Below are 23444 nucleotides of genomic sequence, written 5' to 3' on the forward strand. Positions count from 1 at the left end.
AAGGGAACTCCCAAAATGTCAAACTATTCCTTTATGTTTTCTCAACAAATAGCATCTATTCAGTTCAGTGTAATCATTTAAGTTTGGGTGTATTTAGGGTGTTTGTTTTTTTATTCTGGAGAGATTTGGTTAAACCCTCATATGGTGTAAAGTTAAAATCATTTGCAGACACAGTGTTTGGCTTTGGTTTTTGTTGCATAAATGATGCTTGAAGATTTGATTCCCAGTGACCTTAAGCACGTGCTACAGTACAGAGTCTAAGATAGTTTGTATTTATGTGCGTCTTTGGCCCAAAAGCATTGGCAAAGAACCTCTTGAATCTGATTGGTGCACAGGATGGGTGGGTGTACCTGCATTACAAGAAGTCGGACAGTATCAGGTGAACAGGCACACGGGACATTGTCCTACATGGTTATACAGATTCACAAAATATAAAAAGCAGATTCAAAACATCTGATACATCAAATGCATCATTCATCCAAATTTTGAGCCAAAATCAGGCTAAATATATATATATATATATTTAAGTTTTTTGCTGAAACAATGCATCCGTCTTCCAGGGACGGAGCCAGGCGTTAGGGTTAGGTTGGGGTTCAAACGCAGCGCCCGTGATTGGCGCTACGAGGGGCACGGGCACAAGGTAACCACTGATGTGGGAACACACTTTAAAACCTCTTTAAAAGAACCAGGTTTGGTTATCTAAAAACCCATTTAAAAGGAGGACACGGATATTAAAAGCGGGTTAAAAGAACCACTGGACAGGACAGTCAGTGGGAGTATCAACCTTTAAATAAAAAGGTCAACTCCACACATGCCATGGCCTCTTTCCTGGAACGATTAAATCAATTCCCCGGTGTCACAATATAAAAATCCATTCCAACTTTTGAATACATTTTATTTAACCCTCACGTTGTCCTCGGGTCAAATTTGACCCGTTTTCAAAGTTTTTTTTATATTAGAAAATATGGGATGTTGAAATAAGCAGCGAAAATGTAAGAAAATAAGACAAAAAGTTAGGAAAAGCAAGGAGAAAACGTCATAAATTTTGGAAAAAGCGTCCAAAACATTAAAAAAAATGCCCAAAACATTGAAAAACTGACAAAATGTCGGAAAAAAACAAAATGACAGATAAAGCGATATCAATTTTGAAATAAGTGACCAAAATGTTGAAAAAAAATCACACAAAAACTTGGAAAAAAGCAGCTAAATCATTGAGATAGAATGTTGTTTTCACAACCCGTTCTCATTCCGAACTCGTAAAATAAGGACGTTTGGACAGTGACTGTCAGCGTCTGATGCAACGAAAAAGGCGTCTTTCAGCGTGTTTGTGTAACGCACCGGGGAGAGCGTCCCGCTTGTCACGCTTGCTATAGTCGTTTTTTTCTTTCCTCCCGCGTGTCATAGAACCGTACGCCCACCCACGACCCTTTCCTAAACCCAACCGTCCCGTAGTTCCCACGTGTAATGGAACCGTAAGCCCACCCACGACCTTTTCCTTAACATAACTGCGTCAAAAGGGACGGAAATAGTCACGACCAAGCGCGTTTACTTAAAGCGCTAAAGGGACGGAAATAGTCCCGACCAAGCGCGTTTACTTATAGCGCTAAAGGGACGGAAATAGTCCAGACCAAGCGCGTTTACTTATAGGGCTAAAGGGACGGAAATAGTCCCGACCAAGCGCGTTTACTTATAGCGCTAAAGGGACGGAAATAGTCCAGACCAAGCGCGTTTACTTACAGCGCTAAAGGGACGGAAATAGTCCTGACCAAGCACGTTTACTTAAAGCGCTAAAGGGACGGCAATAGTCCCGACCAAGCGCGTTTACTTATAGCGCTAAAGGGACGGAAATAGTCCCGACCAAGCGCGTTTACTTAAAGCGCTAAAGGAGACTTTTAGCGTCAATAACAACGACAAAGGCACCTGACCAAGCGTCCATATTTTACGAGATGGGTGGGAGAACGTGTTGGTTTTCATGGTTGACGGGAAGACAACACAAGGGTTAACATTAAACCCATTAAAAGACCTAAAATACTTATTGAAATACTTTTAGGTCAACGTTAGGGTTTCCGTAAACATTGGGGGATGAGCCCAAACATGGAGTTTTTTTTTCTAATTTATGGCAGCTATGTGCACTATTTTTCAAGATATTTGATTTAAAAAAAGCCTTACAATCTGTACATTAATTGGTAAAAACATGATAGTTGCCAAAGGAAAGAATCACCCTGTAGAGCCTGAATACTATTTTGTATCTAATTTTCCTACAACTGTTTCCTGAGTGAAAGTCTTGTTTCCAACGTGACACAAACTCGTCTCCCCTGCATGAAAGCCCATGTGTAAGTGATATGTACGAACGGTTCAGATTTGTAATCTTTTTATTGTGACTTGTGAAGTGACTTTGCTGGTTTAAGACCGATGCAGTTGTCAATTTCCCATCCAGGGCCCGCGTCGTTTAAATAACAAATGCACCTGCGCCCATCTGTGCGCCCATGGGCGTGCTGGTCTTACAGGGAGGTGTGTTCAGGTGCATTCTGAGCGTTTTTCTATCTTGAGTCAGCAGGAAGTGATCACGCCTTGACCAACAAAAACCTGGTCTAAAATTGCTGATTTCCGCGCAAAATATGCAGGGCTTGCATGATTTCATAATCCCCGGATTTTCGTTGCAAAAAAGTCACATATATCTTAGCAGAAAGTTGAAAAATGTTGCGTTTACGTCACACAAGAGCAGCCATTTTCCCCTGCTGCCATGGGAACATTATGAAGTGACGTAATTACGCGACGTAAACATCATCGAAAAGCTGCAAACCCTGCGATGAAGCCATGATGAAACTGCAGTTTTTGCAAGTTCCCGCAATTTCATCGCATAAAATTGCATAAATATCCCGCATATTCACATTTTTTAAGAAAACGTGCCGCATAATCAAGGATTTTTGCCCAAAACAATCACAAAAAAACTCAAACAAACAAATGTAATACACTCATACACACTCACACAATGTTTTAGCCACTTATTTTGGCGTTTTTTCATGTTTTCTTCCAGTGTTTTTGACGTTTATTTATTTTTTTTTTACATTTTCGGCACTTATTTTGACGTCACATATTGTCAGATTTAAAAAAACTTTGAAAATGGGTCAAATTTGACCCAAGGACAACATGAGAGTAAACTCAAGTATGTTTTTGATTTCCTCTCTGTAAAACGTGAACGTATTTAGTAATGCCAATGAAGTTAAAGGGGAATGAAGTGAAAATGTCTCTCTGCGTCGGGGAAAATAAACACAAGTAGCATGCGTACATGTGACGACTACAAATGTCAATGTCTGCGGAACCATCCCAGTAATGTTTGAGCAGAGAGGTCATTCTCAGCTGTTATCACTGTCTGTTGCTCCCGAGGCCTACAGGGAGGAGATACCCAAACTGCAGCCGTCCACACTTGGCTTCACTCCAGCTTCTTATCTGTAGAGCCACGTTGCCTTTCGCTGAGGTTTAGAAAATATTGGGGCCCACAAACACAAACCTAATTCTAATGCACGTGTCAAACTCAAGGCCCGCGGGCCAAATCCGGCCCTTCGCAGACTTTGATCCGAACTGCATATCAATTTAGATTTTTAAATTTTGGCCCACCTAATTTTTGTCATTTTTTTCACTTTTTTTCAACGTTTCTGTTGCTTTTTCCTAATTTTTTGTCACTTTTTCCAATGTTTTTGTCACTCTCGAAGTTTTTGTCACTTTTTCTGATATTTTGGGCGCTTTTTTCTATGATGGCTGAGGAACAATATTCCTGACTTTTTTAGAGCTGTTAGTGAGAACACTATAGGAGACATTCAATGACACAGTCAAAGTTATTTGACTTTTTTGATAAAATGAAAGCATGTTAATGAACTTCACGTCTGGCTCTGGATATGATTCTCATTTTCCAATGTGGCCCTTAGTGAAACTGAGTTTGACACTGCTGTAATCTAATGTATTACAATTTTGGTTTGGTTGCGTTGGCCACTTGTTATTTTATTAGCAAAGAACAAACTATTAAGCTAGTCATTTATAATATTTACTTTATGTTATATAACTTTTGTAAAAGAGTTTTGAAAGCTATAGTCTATATCCATGACGGTCCACTTCCGGGATTGCTCCATTGCTGACGGAAATTCCGCCGGATTTCACTCATTTTCGTCTGGATGTCAGTTACATTCCTCTTTCTTTGTGTTGGCGTTCTAAACTCTGGTGGATGGACTATGACTTGAACGTACACATGTTCCACCAAAACAAGTTCCTTCCTGAGACTATTTTGCAGAGGCACCGTTACTCCATGTGGCGTTTAGAACCGCCCACGACGATTGTGATTGGTTTAAAGTAATGCCAATAAACCAGAGTACGTTTTTCTCCCATCCAGGAATGCTGTGTGGACTAGACAGAACTTTCTCTGCAGCACTCTGGAGGAAGGTCTGGCATGAAAACTAAATAGATATGGAATTTAAAAGTGCAGTTTCCATAATCCGATTCCATACTGCATTTAGATTTGATAAAATGCTGTCGAACACAAGGGCTGTATTCATCCACCTGGAGGCCCAGGGTAAAAATGAACAGTAGGCCGCTATTGACATCTCACCTAAGTGGCAACTTCCAGGTCTGAGAAGTGAAGCCGATGCTGAAGCTCCTTAAAGCTGCGTTCTCTCTAACTTCCAGCAGGGGGCGACTCCACCGGCTCCAAAAAGAAGTCTGTTTCTATAGAAGTCTATGAGAAAATGAGCCTACTTCTCTCTTGATTTATTACCTCAGTAAACATTTTCATAATGAGTTGATGGTCTCAATCGCTAGTTTCAAGTCTTCTTCAACACAGCATGATGTTCATTTAGTAAATGATGCTCCCATTTATTTTAAAACAGACGATAAAGCAGGGGATGCTTTAGGACCTGTCAGTCAGGACAGAGGCTTAGCGATGCTAACCATGCTAACACTGGGGACATTAAAATAGACCTCAACTTGTTTTTGGGTGTTGTCCGTGTTTTCATTTTAAACTTTGACCCTCTCACTGTATGTTTTCACTTCATCAGAGTTAACTAGAACATTTTGGTCGCCTAAAAATGTCTTGTTCAACATTCTGCCAAACAAGCTAGCTAGCACTAGCATTAACTGGTAACTTAAGAGAAAGTCTGCCGTTTTTCAGCAGCTCTGTGTTCTGCTGTACATGCTGACGAATGGCGCCAGTACCCGAAGGTCTGCGTTTACCCACCATTAAAACTCCACTGGATGACTCGCTTCAGAAGAGTTGAAAATCTTCCCCAGCGCTGCCCTTTTTTCCACATATGGTCACTTCTGGTTTCAAAATACCACCATGGCGACGGACAAAATCCTGGATTCATAACGTCACTAATGCTACGACTATTCTTTATACACAGTCTACGGAACAAACAACCTTGCCATCCCTAGGGCCATGCTGCTAGCTAGCAGGGCTAAAAATAACCACTAGCAGTCATCCCCCCCCCCACACGAGTATTTGTATTACAATATTTTTAACTGTAATAGCTACAGGCCTACATGACACACATCTAATATTGCAGTTAAAGCTAAAGCAGTTGTAACCGGTTTACATTTTTATGAGGTCAGTGTTATTCAGTCAACATCAAATTATTAAATGTGTAACAGGTTTTTATTTGCATTCATCTCTTGTTAAAATTGCATTAAATCTATCTGGTTACTTCTATCTTTAAAGTTCTCATCTTATGCTAATTTTCAGGTTCATAATTGTATTTAGAGGTTATATCACAATATGTTTATGGTTTAATTTTTGAAAAACACCATATTTTTGTTGAACTGCACATTGCTGCATCTCCTCTTTTCACCCTGTGTTCAGGTCTCTGTTTTAGCTACAGAGTGAGACCTCTCACTTCTGTTACATCTTTGTTGGGAGTCGCACATGCTCAGTAGCTAAGTAAGGACTACTAGCCAGTCAGAAGCAGAGTATGAGGGCGTGTCCTGACAGTACCTAGGTAAGGACTACTAGCCAATCAGAAGCAGAGTATGAGGGCGTGCCCTGACAGTAGCTAGGTAAGGACTACTAGCCAGTCAGAAGCAGAGTATGAGGGCGTGCCCTGACAGTACCTAGGTAAGGACTACTAGCCAGTCAGAAGCAGAGTATGAGGGCGTGCCATGCTAGCAGCTAGGTGAGCATTATAACGTGTGTTCCAAAGTGACCACGTTTGTCTCTGAAGTAAAGGCTGGACTACAATAGAGCTGTTTGGAGCAGTTTGTGAACAGTGTTTTCTGTTGGAGATGGTAAGTCCCTTTGGGGTGGACTTTCGGCTTTTTCACTTTGTAAACCTATAACGTGCACAAAAAGATATATAACACAATAAAGGAAAGGGAAAAATCCAAAAGTCATAATATGAGCACTTTAAAATCTATCTGGTATAGGCCTATTTTTTACTAGGAGAACATCAAAACTCCAGACTATAAATCTATTGTGCCCCTCTTTCCCTCTCTCCTTGTTGTACAATTCCTGTAACGGTACGGAAGCCCTGAAAGGCAGGGTGAAAAAAAAAGGGTTTTCGGGCATTGATGGCCAATGTTTAAGTTGTACGTAGGAGATAGTATCTCCTACGTATGAGATACTATTCATGGCCAAAACCTAAGTTTTAGTCATACGCAGGAGAAACTATCTCGTAGGCACGACTTAAACGTACGTCTTGGCCAACAATGCCAGAAACTTAACTTTCAGGGCTTCCATATATGGGAGAGGTCGGGGTGAGTAATTTATTTTGGTTGATTTATTATCCGAACTCATCCCATTACAGTATTTCTTGTAATATTTTGTTTATATTTTTGTTTCCTATAATGTGTGTGTAATATGTCTGTCCCAACATATCATGTTTTTAAGAGTCAGTGTTGAATTTGTGGCAGACTAATCTAACTTCTGTTTGGCATTTTTTGTTAATTTGTGTAACGTTGCTGAAGAAGCTGGAGCAGGTCATTTTAATTAGTAAGGAGATCATCTTTTTTGCATCCGTGACCAGAATAAAAAGAGAGATTCACAGAAAAAAAAGCGATTCCGGTGTCCCGGTGATTTATATCTAAAGAAACTTCCACTAGTTACATATGCAAATATTCTACATACGTTGGTATTAAGCTGCTTGTGTTTTGTTTCATCTTTTTCAGATTTCACCTTTCAAAAACTTCCCTCTCTGACGGAATAAGTCAGCCTATGTCCCTGTTAAAGTATGGAACTGCAGAAGCTATCAATTGGTAATCATCACCATGACGATGCTGTGCCTGCGGAGGGAGGGTATGTTTCCTATGTGTGCCTGTATTATGTGTTTATATTACACTATGTTATATGTGTGCCTATGTGTTCCTACATTTACTGACTCGCTAAATGAATTCTCGGTAAATCAAATACGTTCATACTATTTAACCCTCTGAGGAGCATTTTTAGATCTCTTCTTGAATTCTCCTTTTAAGGGGGTGTTTCCTATCAAAATGTTCAGAACAAACTCAGCTTTCTGTACAGTGCGACCCAAATTTGTTCCAGAGCAATGTGTAAAGAGATCATTTGGCCCTAAAGCTAAAAAGTTGTTGATGTTCGCTTTTTGAAATATCTCAAATCTCTTGTGAAAACATACCTACACTCTAATTGTTTTGCTGCTTGAAATGAGTTTACAAAAGTCTTAGGGTTCACAAAAGTAGCCTAATATATGAATAACATAGTAAATAAATGTCTAAAATGACATTTTGTACTTTCGCTTTTTTAAGTGGGAGTGATGTCAGACATTGCTTGGACTCGTTGATGCGTCTTTGTCCTCAGAGGGTTAAAAATCGTTTGTTTTTGTTTTTTTGTGTGTGGATATTGCAGAATCCCAGCAGAGGAGGAAATGTTCCTGCCACACAAGAGCGATGGATCAAAGAGACCTCAGTTCACAGATGTGAGGATGCTCCACATGTTCATTTACAGCACAATGAACATTTATTTTTTTAACATTACATTTCATTACATTTAGCTGACACTTTTATCCAAAACAATTTCTAAAAAGTGCAAGAACAGCAAGAATCACATTTTAGCTTATATTAAGCCAAACAACAAATCTTCCTGCAACACACTTATTTACTGCAAGTGCAAGTTACGTTATCATGTTCTAAGGCTACATCTACATCGCTACGTTTTGGTTTTTAAGCGTTTGAGTTTTGAGCCAAAAGTGATCTCTGTGCACACAAGTGTTTTTATCTCCAGTAGAATAACTTAATCTCCATTTAAACTAACACGCCCAAACCAAAATATCTCATCAACATAATAAACAGGAGGCAGCGTGGAGACTCCGCCCACTGCTGGTAGTTACCATGGTAACATTAGTAGCTTTAGTGTCAGAGAACAAGACGTCGTGACCAATAAGACCCAATCAGACGGAGAAACGTTGGCGTCAGTGTCGGTGTCTCCAAAGGTCTCCGTTTGAGGCCGTTGAGACTGAAACACAACCCCGCAGATTACCAACCAAAACGGGTCAGAAGAGTTTCCTAATGTCTCCGGTTTAGGGGCTCGGAAACGCCAGAGCAGGGGGAATGAGAGGGGGAAACGCCAGAGCAGGGGGAATGAGAGGGGGAAACGCCAGAGCAGGAGGAATGAGAGTGTCAGGGCTTGTGCGAAGGCATGCAAGGTTAGGACCCAAATGCAGTTTAAAGAGTTTATTAAAAGATAAGCAAAAAAACTTACTGGAGAAATAATCCAATATATCAGGAAAATCCACGACAGGGAATGCAGAACCAAAAACAGAACGCACAGCAAAAAGGACGAGACGATCCAACAAAAGACAAGGGGAAGACAAAGACTAAATACACAAGGTAACGAGGGAACGAGAGGCAGGTGACACAACAGGTGGAACAAATCAAAAAAGGCGGGAAACAAACAAAGACAGGAAGAAAGCTAGACAAGACAAGGGAGACAAGACAGACTACAAAATAAAACAGGAAACAAGCACAATACAGAACAGAAACCGACTACAAAAATAATACACACCACAAAATACCAAAACCCTGACAGAGAGGGGGAAACGCCAGAGCAGGAGGAATGAGAGGGGGAAACGCCAGAGCAGGGGGAATGAGAGGGGGAAACGCCAGAGCAGGAGGAATGAGAGGGGGAAACGCCAGAGCAGGAGGAATGAGAGGGGGAAATGCCAGAGCAGGGGGAATGAGAGGGGGAAACGCCAGAGCAGGGGGAATGAGAGAGGGAAACGCCAGAGCAGGAGGAATGAGAGGGGGAAACGCCAGAGCAGGAGGAATGAGAGGGGGAAACGCCAGAGCAGGAGGAATGAGAGGGGGAAACGCCAGAGCAGGGGGAATGAGAGGGGGAAACGCCAGAGCAGGAGGAATGAGAGGGGGAAACGCCAGAGCAGGGGGAATGAGAGGGGGAAACGTAGCAAAAGATATTCTTTTTTTTTTAAACCAAAACGTAGCAATGTAAATGTAAACTGTTGAATGGTAATTTTGTTTTTTCAACCTGGACACAGATTGTTTTCAACACTATACACACTATATGTAAATTGTGATATAATCTGCATCCAAACATGACGTTAATAGTCTTGTGTCTTTTCCAGTTTGAGGGTAAAACCTCCTTTGGGATGTCTGTCTTCAACCTGAGCAATGCCATCATGGGCAGCGGTATTCTGGGTCTGTCCTACGCCATGTCCAACACTGGCATCGTCCTTTTCCTGTAAGCACCAGAAATATACACGCTTTGGTACACCTGAACGCCACATGCACAGCCACACACATGTTCTGAACTTTAGTGGTTTTCTGAAAATGACAAACTGTAGACAAACAGACATAGGCATAGATTTCGGGGGGGATGCGGGGGATGCAGGGGATAAAAATAAAGTTGTGATTTATGTAGATTTATACTTTGGAGCTTCTGGCTTTATCAAGGTCTCATTCTCTACATGATTCCTAAAAAAAAAAACGTTGACAATGAGAATAATAATTTCCTCTACATAAATAAAGACCGTTGCACCATAAATTGATGCATACAAATTCCCCAGAATGCAAGAAAGGAAATGTGTGTCACTCATTTTTTATTTTTATTTTTTAATAGGGAAAGACCCTAGTCTGGCTATCAGCAGACCAAGCTCAATCTTTTAAGGTTGAACATTAGTCTGGGGAGTCTGCTCTGTATTTTTTACTGCACAAGAGGCGTGATCAACGGGCATAGTTCAAATAACTCAATTGGATACGCAATTGGATAGTCTTTCAACCAATCAGAGCAATGATCCGAGTGACGTAGCAGCGACAGCGGCATCATCGGGTTGCTGCGTTTCGGTGGCCGCCATGTTGAATGTAAACAAAAAGCTGCTTGGTCGCTTCTCTATCGTCATCGTGTTAAACCCGCCAATAGCCATCAGTGGATAAGCCAGTTTGTGATTGGTCCCCGCAAATTTGTAATAGAAGCAGGATCGATAAACGTACAGCTTTCCAGCCTGAGCTGCACAGAGGAATCAAATCGGGCTGGCTTTACCCCGTCTAGAAAGACCCCCCAGCTATAATGTGTCCCCCCCCAATGTTGAAACCAAACCTACTCCCTTGCAGACACCTTGGTTTTGACTAAACTAATCAACATGTACAGAGTGACGTTAATGACATTACTTACGATACCCATTTGTGTTTTACAGGATCCTGCTGACATGTATCGCCGCTCTGTCCTGTTACTCCGTCCATCTGCTGCTCCGCAGTGCTGGGGTTGTGGGTGAGGCTTCATCAGATGTGGAAACTATTGTCAGAAACCTATCAGTCTCAGAGCTTCAACTTCTCAAAAGGCCATTCTCCCTTCAGTCTCTTCGGGCAATTTATTGACAATTGTTTATGATGATGTTTTTAAGGGGGAAAACCCTCAGATCAGAAGGTTCTGTAAAAACAAAATGCAGATTCAGTTTGAGAATTTCTGTACAAGTGTCAGAATTTCTGCATCTGTTTTGATGCCTTGGTTTGTTGTTATTCTCAGGTATTCGTGCCTACGAGCAGCTCGGCATGAGAGCTTTTGGTCATCCAGGGAAGATTGTAGCAGCTATCATCATCACGCTACATAACATCGGAGGTAAGACTTTATTTCCGACAGGACAACTTAGACTTGAAATGGGAGAGAGAGATGGGGAATGACACGCAACAAAGGGCCGCAGGTCGGAGTCAAGGACTAAGCCTCTTTAAACATTCATTATATTCGCCATTCCCAAACCTGTCGCGCGACAGTGTGACGTCACGGGAGCGCCGTAACTATTTATAATCGCGCGTAGTGGTCGCGACACTAGTTGCAGTCTTCTCCTGAACAGAGGTGGCGCTAATGAGCAAAGGCTACCGACTTTGCTATTTCTACGGACTAAAAGGAGAAGAAAAAGTTAAACAACGGCAGAACTGGCAGCAGCATTGACGTCAAAGCACTTTGAATACTTCAGAATGTCTGCACAACAATTCAATGTCCTACTTTGACGGATAAAGCCTTTCATTCACCATTAAAAGAGCTCATCTTAACCCGGTAAGTTTACAAGAGAGACTTACCCTCAAACTCGTCCATGCTTCCTGTTTCCGCTTTGTCGTGCGCCGCTGAAAAAAATAGAGTGGTGCGCGACAGCGAGATCTACTTCATTTTGATGTCACATTGTCGCGCAACAGGTCGGGAACGGCAACTGTAAAAAGGCCTTTAGATGGGCACGCGCTCTACCAGGTGAGCTACCCAGGCGCCCGTAATTTCTTATTTATACTTATTTAATTAAATTGCAGGTTTTTTTGCGATTTGATGAGGGCACAAAGCCGTATCGCGGTGATACTTTTACTCTATAACGGACTATCCACTAGGACTGTAATTTCCACTGGGGACAGGGGGAACATGCCCTCTCCACCAATCCCCATACCAAGTGCCCCCACCCCTTCTTATACATGGTTTAGTACTATTCTTTCTGGCAGACTTTATCATTATGATCAACGTCATTATTTCCTGGATTTTCTATCACCATAGTCTGTAGATATGGATGTAGAAATGCAGGGTATGGGATTCAAATAGAAAACTCTGGCAGAGGACCCCCAGACCCCCTGTTTTGTGTCCCACCCACTTCTTAATCCAAAGTTACACCATTGGACACATTTCAAATGTAGCTAAGTACAGTACTTCAAAAAAAACATACTTACGTAAAAGTAAAATTACAGATTTTAAAAACTACATTAAAAAGTAGAAGTACACAAAACAGGACTCAATTACAGGAACGTGAGTAATTGTAAATCGTTACTTTCCACCTCTGGTAATGGAGATGTTTATGTCATATGACTAGGTTGTAATAATACATCTTGCCAAGGGAAGCAAAGGTGCCAGAACATCACTGTTTTGAGGGAACGTGTAAAAACATGTGGCCATGGAAACTAATAACCACTCTTTCTTCAGGCTGTCTATGTTTTCCTTCCCTGCAGCCATGTCCAGCTACCTGTTCATAGTCAAATCTGAGTTACCGCTGGTCATCCAAGCCTTTCTCGGCCAGACATCCAGCTCTGAGTGAGTACTGCTAGCAACTAGGAATCAACAATACACAAACAAAGTGGCGCACATCGCCACTGTCATTGCTCGTTTCAGACCAGCGCCGCAGGAAGCGCGCCGGGCTTTGAAGCTAATTGACGTAGCAGCCAAACAGTGGAATTACAACTTCCATGTCGGTCATGTGATGCCCTCTGGCGCAAAAAGACTTTTTCCCACAGACTTACACGGAGAAAGAGACATTTGTAAATCAGTGGATATGTTGTTTTGAGCGTCACAACCCCCGTGAAATTACTCGTTTAACTATCAGAATTTTTTATCCATTCTGTCCGACAACATTTGGAAAGTCTAGGAGACCCGCACGATTAAATCATTTAATCCCTATTCAAGTTAGCAGAGTGCTAAACAGGAAGTAGCCTGTTATGTATTTTGGGCTACTGTAGGATCCGTAGTGTGATACACCTGATGGATTGTGGCTAACTTTAGCCTCGGTTGTTGGTGTAAGCCATGCTGTTGTAAACGCATGCTGTTGGACTATTAAACGGTTTATATTCCGTCGTAGTCCGGGTTATCATTGTTATATCTAGTAACATGAAACAGGGAAGAATATCACATAACCGGAGGGTCTCTAGTGCGCCTGTTCTATGGGCCGCACAGTGAGGAAGCAGCGCCGATCATCCGGGCCATTTTTGGCTTCGGGCCCTATCTTGCACCCGGCGCAGCACAGCGCAAAGCCCGACGCAGTTGTCAATTTCCGGCACCCACGTCATTTAAATAGCAAATGCACCTGCGCCCATCTGTGCGCCAATGAGCGTGCTGGTCTTACAGGGAGGTGTGTTCAGGTGCATTCTGGGCATGCTGGTCTTACAGGGAGGTGTGTTCAGGTGCATTCTGGCCGTGCTGGTCTTACAGGGAGGTGTGTTCAGGTGCATTCTGGGCATGCTGGTCTTACAGGGAGGTGTGTTCAGGTGCATTCTGGCCGTGCTGGTCTTACAGGGAGGTGTGTTCAGGTGCATTCTGGGCGTGCTGGTCTTACAGGGAGGTGTGTTCAGGTGCATTCTGGGCGTGCTGGTCTTACAGGGAGGTGTGTTCAGGTTCATTCTGGGCATGCTGGTCTTACAGGGAGGTGTGTTCAGGTGCATTCTGGGCGTATTGCTATCTTGAGGCAGCAGAAAGTAATCGCGCCATTGACCAACAAAAACCTGGTCTAAAGTCAATAACGCAACATTTCATTGTTATTTTAACGGCACATTAGTAAAATGCACGCACACTATGTTTGTTACACACACAGGGATGCGCAGCACCACACAAACATGCAGAAGATTAAAAATAAAAATATTACAATGTGAAATAGTATTATGGCCTTTTGGGGGCATAGTGCTCGTGCCATGTATGATCTGCTCATGCGCTTTCACTTCACGCACGAGCAGATCAGTTTCTTCTCCTGAAAATCTCTCCTTCCTGCTCAGCAAATCCTCCGTCATAATAGCAATGCTCCAAGGTCCAAACGCGCCTGGCTTTTAAAGGGAATGGGAGATGATCTCTGATTGGTTGATTGCATGTTACGCCCAAAACACACCTATGACTTAATGAAGACACTAAGTACAACCCTTTTGAACCATACATCCTTGTTTTTTCCCACCATAACTTGATGCAGAAAAGGCACAAATTGTTGCACAAAAATTCACAAGAATGCAGGAAATGAAGTGTTTGATGCTTAAATAATAGAAATATTGCATCATTAATGAGAAACATTTGCTTACACGTGTGTGTCTGTGTGTGTGTGTGTGTGTGTGTGTGTGTGTGTGTGTGTGTGTGTGTGTGTGTGTGTGTGTGTGTGTGTGTGTGTGTGTGTCTTCTGCACCTAGCGACTGGTTCATGAATGGAAACTACCTCATCATCATCGTCACTGTGGGCATCATCCTCCCCCTGGCTCTGATGAAACACCTGGGTAAGCCACTTCACCTCCATGTCATCATACTACTCAACAACTCCTCCGAGGAATACTGCTGACAGTTTGTGTACAGCACACGTGTCAAACTCAAGGCCCGCGGGCCAAATCCGGCCCCTTGCTAAATTTGATCCATCCGGCAAATCAATTTAGCTTCACAATAACTTTTGGCCCACCTTGTTGTGCGCCAAACCAAAAAGATGGGAAAATGTTTGCAAACTGAAATCACACGTCACTCTTGGCAGAATTTGGAAGATTTGCCGACTTTGCATATTCAGGCCTAATTTTGAAAATGCAATCAGAATGCATTGTTTTTGCTAAATTCTATGATGACTAAGGAACGTTTTTGCTGACGTTTTTAGGACTTTATGTGGACCAAATTGTATGTGAAAAAGGCTATATGAGACATGCAATAATATAGTCAAAAACATGTCAATAAAGTATACATGAATTGAGCGTCAGTGTCAGCTGATCTGCTCCAGCTGAGCTGCATCAGCGCATCAGCTGGTCAACTCCCCTCGCTGCTTAATGGCTACGCTCAAACACGGCGCCCTATTTAAAGTGGATTCAGTTTGCTCCTAACTGCTTGCTGCTCGCTTCTTCTCGACTCCCTGAACAGACCCATACTGCCAAATTTAATTCAGAATTTATCAACTTGAATTGCAACGTATTCAATATAAATTTCCTAAATCATTTTTTTGTCATGTGTGTTCTTGACTTAATGGACCTGACAGAACTGGCCCTTGATGTGATTCTCATTTTCCAGTGTGGCCCTTAAAGAAATTGAGTTTGACACTCCTGTACAAATACACCATTTATTAATTCAACTCTTTTGGAAGAACTTAAAGCTATAGTGCGCCATTGTTATATATTAATCAACATGTGTTACATTCAAGCCATAGCCAAATGAGTTGATATAACTCATTCTCTCAGTCTGACTATGTTTACTAAACAGTGTTGTCTGGCAACTTTTCGTGTGCAGCAGCTGGAGTGATGCATCACTGCTGAGAAAGGAAACAGCAGCGTTTAGCTTTGGAAACAAAGAAGACATAAAAACTAGAGAATGCAATTTCTGAAGAAATTGCGGTGTGAATGCTGTATGTTGAAAGGCTGACGCTACCCTGAATGTATGAAAGAGGTGGAACATTTTAAAGTTTGAATGGTGTTTCTCTGTGAATGTATGAACGAGAAGATAGCGGTTGAAAATGTATGTATTTTGAAAATTCCGTCCATTCACTTGAATCGAGAACATTTCCCCGAAAACCTTGAATATTTCGGAAATTATGAAAGTTATGGAAATTTTGTATAGAAGCAGGAATGTCCTAATGGTGCTGAACGTTTTGGTGTTTGAATAAAGTTTCTATGTTGAAAAATGTGGAAGGAGTTAATGTGCAAAAAAAGAGTACGGAAAAATAATAACAAATACGTAGAAGAACATAGGTTGTGAATGCCTTCAGCATTCACACCAACTACAAGATGATTACCTCTTCTCAAGAGTCCATCATGTTTTTTGTTTAGTTTTTTTTGTGGCATTTTAGGCCTTTATTTGTGACAGGACAGCTTAGACATGAAAGGGGAGAGAAAGGGCAAATGACATGCAGCTAAGGGCCGCAAGTCAGAATTGAACCCGCGGCCACTGCGTTGAGGACTGAGCCTCTGTATATGGACAAGCGCGCTACCAGGTGAGCTAACCAGGCGCCCATAATGTTTTTTTAATCCTCCGTGTCTTTCTTGGCTCTTAGCACCTGTGTGGAGGAGGGGTGGGGGTGGTGAGCGATCACGGAAGGCTTGTATCATGTGGACGTGCTGACAGTGTTGTTGTCATTACTTAGAATTCCTCACGGGGGACGACAGAAACTACGCACTATAGCTTTAAGTTCTGTGTTTCCTTATTAAGCCAAAGGAAATTCAAACAGCACTTTCATAACGTCAACACAATAACACTTACCTACAGAATGTGTATTTCTTTATGTGTGTCTCATCTTGCGTTCTGCAGGGTATCTTGGTTACACCAGCGGCTTCTCTCTCTCCTGCATGGTTTTCTTCCTCTCTGCGGTGAGTCTGTGGGAAATCACAGTGTATTACTTAATGTCAAGTCTCGCATTGCCAGATCAGCGCTGTAGAGTAAGGTCTGGTTACACCACAGATGCATCCTGGGATAGGAGAAAAAACGCTTTGCTTGAACCAATTACAATCATCTTCTAAGCTCCGGATGCAGTGACGGTGGTTCTGCTAAATAGTCTCAGGAAGAAACTTGTTTTGGTGGAACATTTGCACCCTGCAAAAGAAAACTCCTCATCCAATATTAAATGAAGTTAACTGTTGACACAATACAGTAACGTGAGATATTTAAATTGGCTGATACATGGTTAAACCTCATTGGCTCTTACCAGTGTATCTCTGTGTGTACTTCGTACACAGCAATCCCACCAATCAGTCCCAAAACCTCCCAGTTAGAGAGGAAATGACCTAAACATATTCTTTGTAAATCTTTACAATCATTCCCCGAAAGAACCAAGCAGGCCTGCCTTGTTGCACCATCCAAATGTTCTTCAAAACTTGCCACTATCAGGGAGTAGCTCGCTAGCTCGAAGTTCGTTTGGGTTCCAAGTCCAACTCTCTTTCTCTGTCACATCAGGTCATCTACAAGAAATTCAAAATTGCTTGTCCTCTGGAAGTGTTTGGCAACTATTCTGTGACCACAGACGTCTCAGAAGACTCATGCGCTGTCAAATACCTCACCATCAACCAAGAGGTACACACACACACACACACACACACACACACACACACACACACACACACACACACACACACACACACACACACACACACACAAACCCACACACACACACACTCTCTCACACACACACACTCTCTCTCTCACACACACACACACACACACACACAGAGACACAAACCCACACACACACACACACACAAACCCACACACTCTCTCTCACACACACACACACACACACACACACACTCTCTCACACACACACACACACACAAACCCACACACACTCTCTCTCACACACACACACACACACACACACAGAGACACAAACCCACACACACACACACACACAAACCCACACACTCTCTCTCACACACACACACACACAGACAGACACAAACCCCCACACACACACACACAAACCCACACACTCTCTCACACACACAGACACACAGACAGACAGACAGACACACACACACACTCTCTCACACACACACACACACACACACACACACACACACACAGACTGTTTTATCTATAGGGCTGAAACTATTCTGCCCTCATAGTTAAATAATCTGTTGATTATTTTCTCGTTTAATTGATTAGTTGTTTGGGCTCTAAAATGTCAGAAAATGGTGGGGAAAAAAATGTTGATCAGATCTTGATTTGTCCACAACTCAAAGATTTTCATTTCCAACCTTGCAAAGTGAAGCGATTCGGTTCCTTAACAACAAAAAAACACAATTTCTCTGAGTTTTTATCTTGTAAATCTGTGACTCTCGGATTCTTTCTCATAAATGTACGACTTTATTCTCAGAAATTCTGAGCTTTATCTCTGAATATTACCCTCCTCCCCTGGCTCCGTATTTTTTTCCTACAATGACCCTAATACGCTATCATGCATATTAACAATTAATCGAGAAAATAATGATTAATCGACAAAGAAAATAATTGTTAGTTGCAGCCCCGATTGCTGGTTTTTTTTTCTCCAAGCAAACCCAGCGGACGCAGGCACTCAAAGATGTTCAGTTTACTGTCACAGAGAAGTAAAGAAACTAGAAAATATTCACATTTAACAAGCTGACATCAGAGAAGTTTTCCTTTTTTTCTCCATAAAAAATGACTCAAACCGATTATCGGTTATCAAAATAGTTGCCGATTAATTTAACAGTTGTATTGTCTTCCCGTCGACCATTCAACTTTTTGTTTTTTTGGGTCAAAATGTAAAATAAAAAAAAAAAATTTCAACATTTGCATTGTCTTTTTTTCTAAACTTGTTGCCTTTCCCAAAATTTTTGTCGCTCTTTTTGGCAATTATTGTCATTTTTTCCCTCAACGTTTTTAGAATCTTTTTTTAGACATTTTTGTCTTTTACCAATTTTTTTTTTTCAAATGCTATAAAATTTAATAAAACACCCAAATTCAATAAAAGTAGTGAACTAAACATTTATTTTACCTGTGAAGAGCGTTGTAAGAACCATCCACGTTACTTTTTTTTGATAATTTTGTTGAAAGAAACCCAAATTTCTAATATAGAAACTTTGAAAATGGACAACACAAGGGTTAATAGTCGACAACTAATGGATGAATCTTTGCAGCTCTAGTCTGTTCAGAGGGCTGCGGTGTCCTCTGAACACATGTATGGTCAGGAATTATTTGTGCATCATATTACACATAGCTGGACGCGTGGAGTTTATGAGCTTCCTGGAAAACATTCAGTTACTCTGTTACTTGATTTGCAGACGGCGTATACCATCCCCATCCTGGCATTTGCTTTTGTATGTCACCCTGAAGTGCTTCCCATCTACACTGAACTGAGCAAGTAAGATGTACACATTCTTACATTCTTCACATACAGTACACATTTGATGTGATTTAGTTTTTGATTTGTCTCGAACAATCAGTGCACTGGAAGAACAAGCAGTAAAGGATGGTGTTCAGGGCTCTCTTTGATGCACACAGTCATGGGCGCACTTTCTGTTTCAACATTGGGGGGGGGGGGGGGGAACATATTATGACCGAACCCCAGAATCTTTGGAGCATCAAACGGTTAATTTCCCGCATTCTGGTGAATTCAATTTAATCTAAATTTATATTGATATTGAATCTAATTTAATTATTCTCCCGTATTGTTCAAAACATCTACTGTGATTTGGGATGCTTTTTCTTTTTTTTTTAGAAATCATTTACATCTTGTTAACCTTATTGAAACCATATAAGTTTAAATCTACATAAAAGACATGACAGTCAAAATCACAAGAAATCACATCTGTATTTTCACGCTTCTGTTGTTTTCTTAGTAGACAGAATTATTATTACATAACATTACATCACATGTCGTTTATCCAAAGTGATTTCCAATTAAGTGCTTTCAACCCTGAAGGTGCAAACTCCAGACAACAAGTAGTAAGTACATATATATATATATATATATATATATATATAGATTTATTTTTATCATCTGAGGTGTTGTCGGAGGAGATGTGTTTTTAGCCTCCGTTGGAAGATGTGTAGGCTTTCGGCCGTCCTGATGTCAGTAGGGAGCTCATTCCACCATTTAGGAGCCAGGACAGCAAACAGTCGGGATTTCGTTGAGTGATTAGTTCTCCCTCGCTGTGAGGGGGCAGCAAGCAGGTTGGCTGATGCAGAGCGGAGTGGGGGGGTTGGGGTGTAGGGTTTGACCATGTCCTGGATGTGAGCTGGGGCTGATCTGTTCGTGGCCCTTGAATTTCATTCAATGTTCAATTTGTTCAATAAAAGAATGTTGCAAAAGGATTTGTTTTAAATTCAACAATCACATATTTTCCTCATATAGTGCAGCCCTAGTGTACTGTATTGCTAAAAAAACATCTGCTATCTTTTCCTCCTAAAGCCCAACCAAGAGAAGAATGCAGAATATTGGCAACGTTTCCATCCTGGGCATGTTCATCATGTACTTCCTCACCGCCACATTCGGCTATCTGACCTTCTACGGTGAGCGCAACGTCTCTTTGAGTCTGCTGCAGAACTCGGTCTAATGATAGTGAGATGTCACAGGTTATATCTGTGTATGTCTGTGTGTTTGTGTGTTTGTGTGTGTGTGTGTGTGTGTGTGTGTGTGTGTGTGTGTGTGTGTGTGTGTAGGGAACACTGAGGCAGAGCTGCTCCATACCTACAGTAAGGTGGACCCCCTGGACACTTTGATCCTGTGTGTTCGTCTGGCTGTCCTGGTGGCCGTCACTCTGACTGTACCCGTGGTCTTGTTTCCTGTAAGAACATGTGTCTCTCTCTCTCTCTCTCACACACACACACACACACACACACACACACACACACACACACACACACACACACACGCACACACAAAAGTAAAGTGGGAAGGATTCAGTAAATAAGTGTCCAGCACCAACATGCAAAACCATAGACTGTAAAAATAGTGGACATAGTATCCATGATGCACCCATTGGTTTATGGACTGCCGTTTTGAAGCCTCGAGTTTGGCGATTTAGCTGCCGCCATCTTGGTTTTTTGCAACTGCATGTGACAATTATTGACGAGAGGGTGGAGCTGGGAAGGATGAGGCGGCCAAGATAGTGTGGCGTACCCTTCTGAAGTGAGTCCTCAGGCGGAGATTTACTTCGGGGACTTCAGGGTACTGGCGCCATTCATCTGTATGTACGACAGAACAGAAAATCTGCAGACCTTCCCTCAAGTTACCAGCTAACGCCAGTGGTAGCTAGCTAGCTTGGTTGGCAGAAAGCTGAACAAGACATTTCTAGGTGACCAAAATGTTCCAGTTAACTTTACTGAAGTGAAAACATACAGTGAGAGGGTCAAGGTATAAGATGAAAATACCAAAAACAAGTTGAGGTCTATTTTAATGTCCACAGTGTTAGCAAGGTTAGCATCGCTAAGCCTCTGTCCTGACTGACAGGTCCTAAAACATCCCTTGCTTTATCGTCTGTTTTAAAATAAATGGGAGCATCATTTACTAAATGAACATCATGCTGTGTTGAAGAAGACTTGAAACTAGCGATTGAGACCATCAACTCATTATGAAAATGTTTACTGAGGTAATAAATGAAGAGAGAAGTAGGCTCATTTTCTCATAGACTTCTATAGAAACAGACTTCTTTTTGGAGCCGGTGGAGTCGCCCCCTGCTGGAAGTTAGAGAGAATGCAGCTTTAAGGAGCTTCAGCATCGGCTTCACTTTTCAGACACGGAAGTTGCCGTTACATTGACTGTCTGAAAACTGAGCAGCATTATGTGTCCTTACGTCTGTATTTCTGTCAGATCCGGCGGGCCCTCCTGCAGCTGCTGTTTCCAGGGAAATCTTTCCACTGGCTGCGTCACATCGCCATCGCCTTGTGTTTGCTGTTTGTTGTCAACCTGCTGGTCATCCTCGTTCCTAACATCCGAGACATCTTTGGCATTACAGGTGGGACATTAGACTTGGAAGCATGACGAAAGCCTGAATGAAAAGGGCTGTTTGTAAAAAGAAACAAAGTTCTAGCGAAATAAAAATGAACTCTGACGTGGCCGGGTTGGCTCAGTGGGTGGAGCGGGTGCACATATATCCACACCCTTCTACTTCCAATCCATGGGACCTATCTTTTGAAAAAATATAAACGGGAGTCAATGGAGAGATAATAATTACTTTTTGGTCCGGTTTGAATTGAGCCATGAATTACACATATGATGTTCATCAGTTTAATCGATAATTTCGCAAGGCAAGAAAGTCTCAGTTTATTGTTAAACTGTTGAAGTATAAGACTGTGAAAATACGTAATTAGAAAGACTCCACACTTCAAATTCGCATGGATGACGTCTCTCTGAAGCTACGATGTCTGTGTGTATCGTACCGGGGATGTAAGGTTGCTCAAATGAGAAGAGGATCTCGCTTGTTCCTTTACTTCTCTGCTGAAAACACTTCACTGGATAAAACACATCAGGTAAGATAACGTTACATGTGTTGTGGAACAGAGCTATGCTAGCTAGCTAGCGAGCAAGTTAAGCATCAAGCTAGGTGACGTAAATTGTGCGAGACGAGAGATGTAGTTCACTGAGCGGTTTCACACTAAAGTAAGTGGTCATGTGACAAACCTACGGCTAACTGAGACTTTCTTCAGTTGAAAAATTATCTTTTAAATTGAAGAACATCATATTTGTAATCCATGGCTCAATTCAAATATGATCAAAAAATAATTTGCCTCTCCCCATTCACAACCGTTCATATTTTTTTCCAAATAAAGGTCCCATGAGGTCTATCGGAAGGGGAGGGACTTTGCCTCTTTATTGTCAAACCAAGATAAATGCAGCACAGAGTTGGCCACAGTACTGGATTTCATTCTGTGTTCTTATTCGTTACAACCAACAGCTTTCTCTGAGATGAATTCTGTTTTTACAATGAAATGATTTATTGTGCCTCCTCTGTGTCTAGGGGCAACCACTGCTCCCAGTCTGATCTTCATCCTTCCTGGACTGTTCTACATTCGCATCGTCCCCACCGACCAGGAACCCATGAACTCCAGACCAAAGATCCAGGTAGGTTCACACCTCTCCCTGACACAACAACAACACAGTTAAAGGAAACGGTTTTGAAACGGGGTTGAAAGTTTTTTCAACCTGGACCCTATTTTCCCATGCATTTGTATCTAAGTGTACCCTGGAAATCCCGAGTTCTCGCAAGAGCACAATTTGAATTTGCTCAGCAAGTCACTCTGGCATTCAGTAATGATGCTCATTAACTATGCCCTTCGGTGTATCAGATATAGGCAGGCCAGAAGCGAGCTAAACAGATGACGACAGCGCTGCATGTCGAAGTCATTAGTAAACATTGCAAGATGGCTACGGATGAACACCAGTTGTTTGAAACGGCTTTGGCCGCTACAATGAACGAGTTAGACTTGGCTTTTTATCTAAAAGAGGAACAGAAGACGGCGCTCCAATCGTTCCTTTGCAAGAAGGACGTTTTTGCTGTTTTGCCGACCGGATACGGCAAGAGTTTAATCTACCAGTTAGCTCCGCTGGTAGCTAAGAGTCAAAACCGTTTTCCTTTAACTGTGTTGTCAAAGCCCGTCTACGGAAAGCCGTTCCACTCCCTATTAAGCCCCATTGTACCTACTTTGGTTGCAGTTCCACCAGAGTTCCACTGGGGGTGATCACGGTCCAGTGCAAAATGAATGGGACTCTATGGAGCTAGACGGCTAAATTTGTCTCTTTCGCCTGATTGTCGATGCGAAATCTCAGATTTGATTGTAGTTTTTGCAAGTTCAACATGGATTATAGG

General features: G+C 41.9%; 1 protein-coding gene across 3 annotated transcripts in view; it reads left to right on the plus strand.

Moving 5' to 3' along the window:
- Positions 1-23444, plus strand: part of slc38a5b (solute carrier family 38 member 5b) — a 29501-nt gene that overhangs the window by 1572 nt on the left and 4485 nt on the right. For all 3 annotated transcript variants that reach the window (XM_031311756.2, XM_031311763.2, XM_031311771.2), the window contains exons 2-15: positions 7147-7273; positions 7841-7910; positions 9573-9688; positions 10641-10714; positions 10970-11062; positions 12424-12505; positions 14353-14435; positions 16432-16490; positions 17074-17190; positions 18918-18997; positions 20048-20148; positions 20299-20423; positions 21449-21593; positions 22596-22699. In XM_031311756.2, coding sequence (XP_031167616.1) covers positions 7209-7273; positions 7841-7910; positions 9573-9688; positions 10641-10714; positions 10970-11062; positions 12424-12505; positions 14353-14435; positions 16432-16490; positions 17074-17190; positions 18918-18997; positions 20048-20148; positions 20299-20423; positions 21449-21593; positions 22596-22699 — 1314 coding nt within the window. In that variant the 5' untranslated portion in view covers positions 7147-7208. The remainder of the gene's footprint in view (positions 1-7146; positions 7274-7840; positions 7911-9572; positions 9689-10640; positions 10715-10969; positions 11063-12423; positions 12506-14352; positions 14436-16431; positions 16491-17073; positions 17191-18917; positions 18998-20047; positions 20149-20298; positions 20424-21448; positions 21594-22595; positions 22700-23444) is intronic.

Source organism: Sander lucioperca, chromosome 12 (assembly GCF_008315115.2).
Source record: "Sander lucioperca isolate FBNREF2018 chromosome 12, SLUC_FBN_1.2, whole genome shotgun sequence".
Classification (NCBI taxonomy): domain Eukaryota; kingdom Metazoa; phylum Chordata; class Actinopteri; order Perciformes; family Percidae; genus Sander; species Sander lucioperca.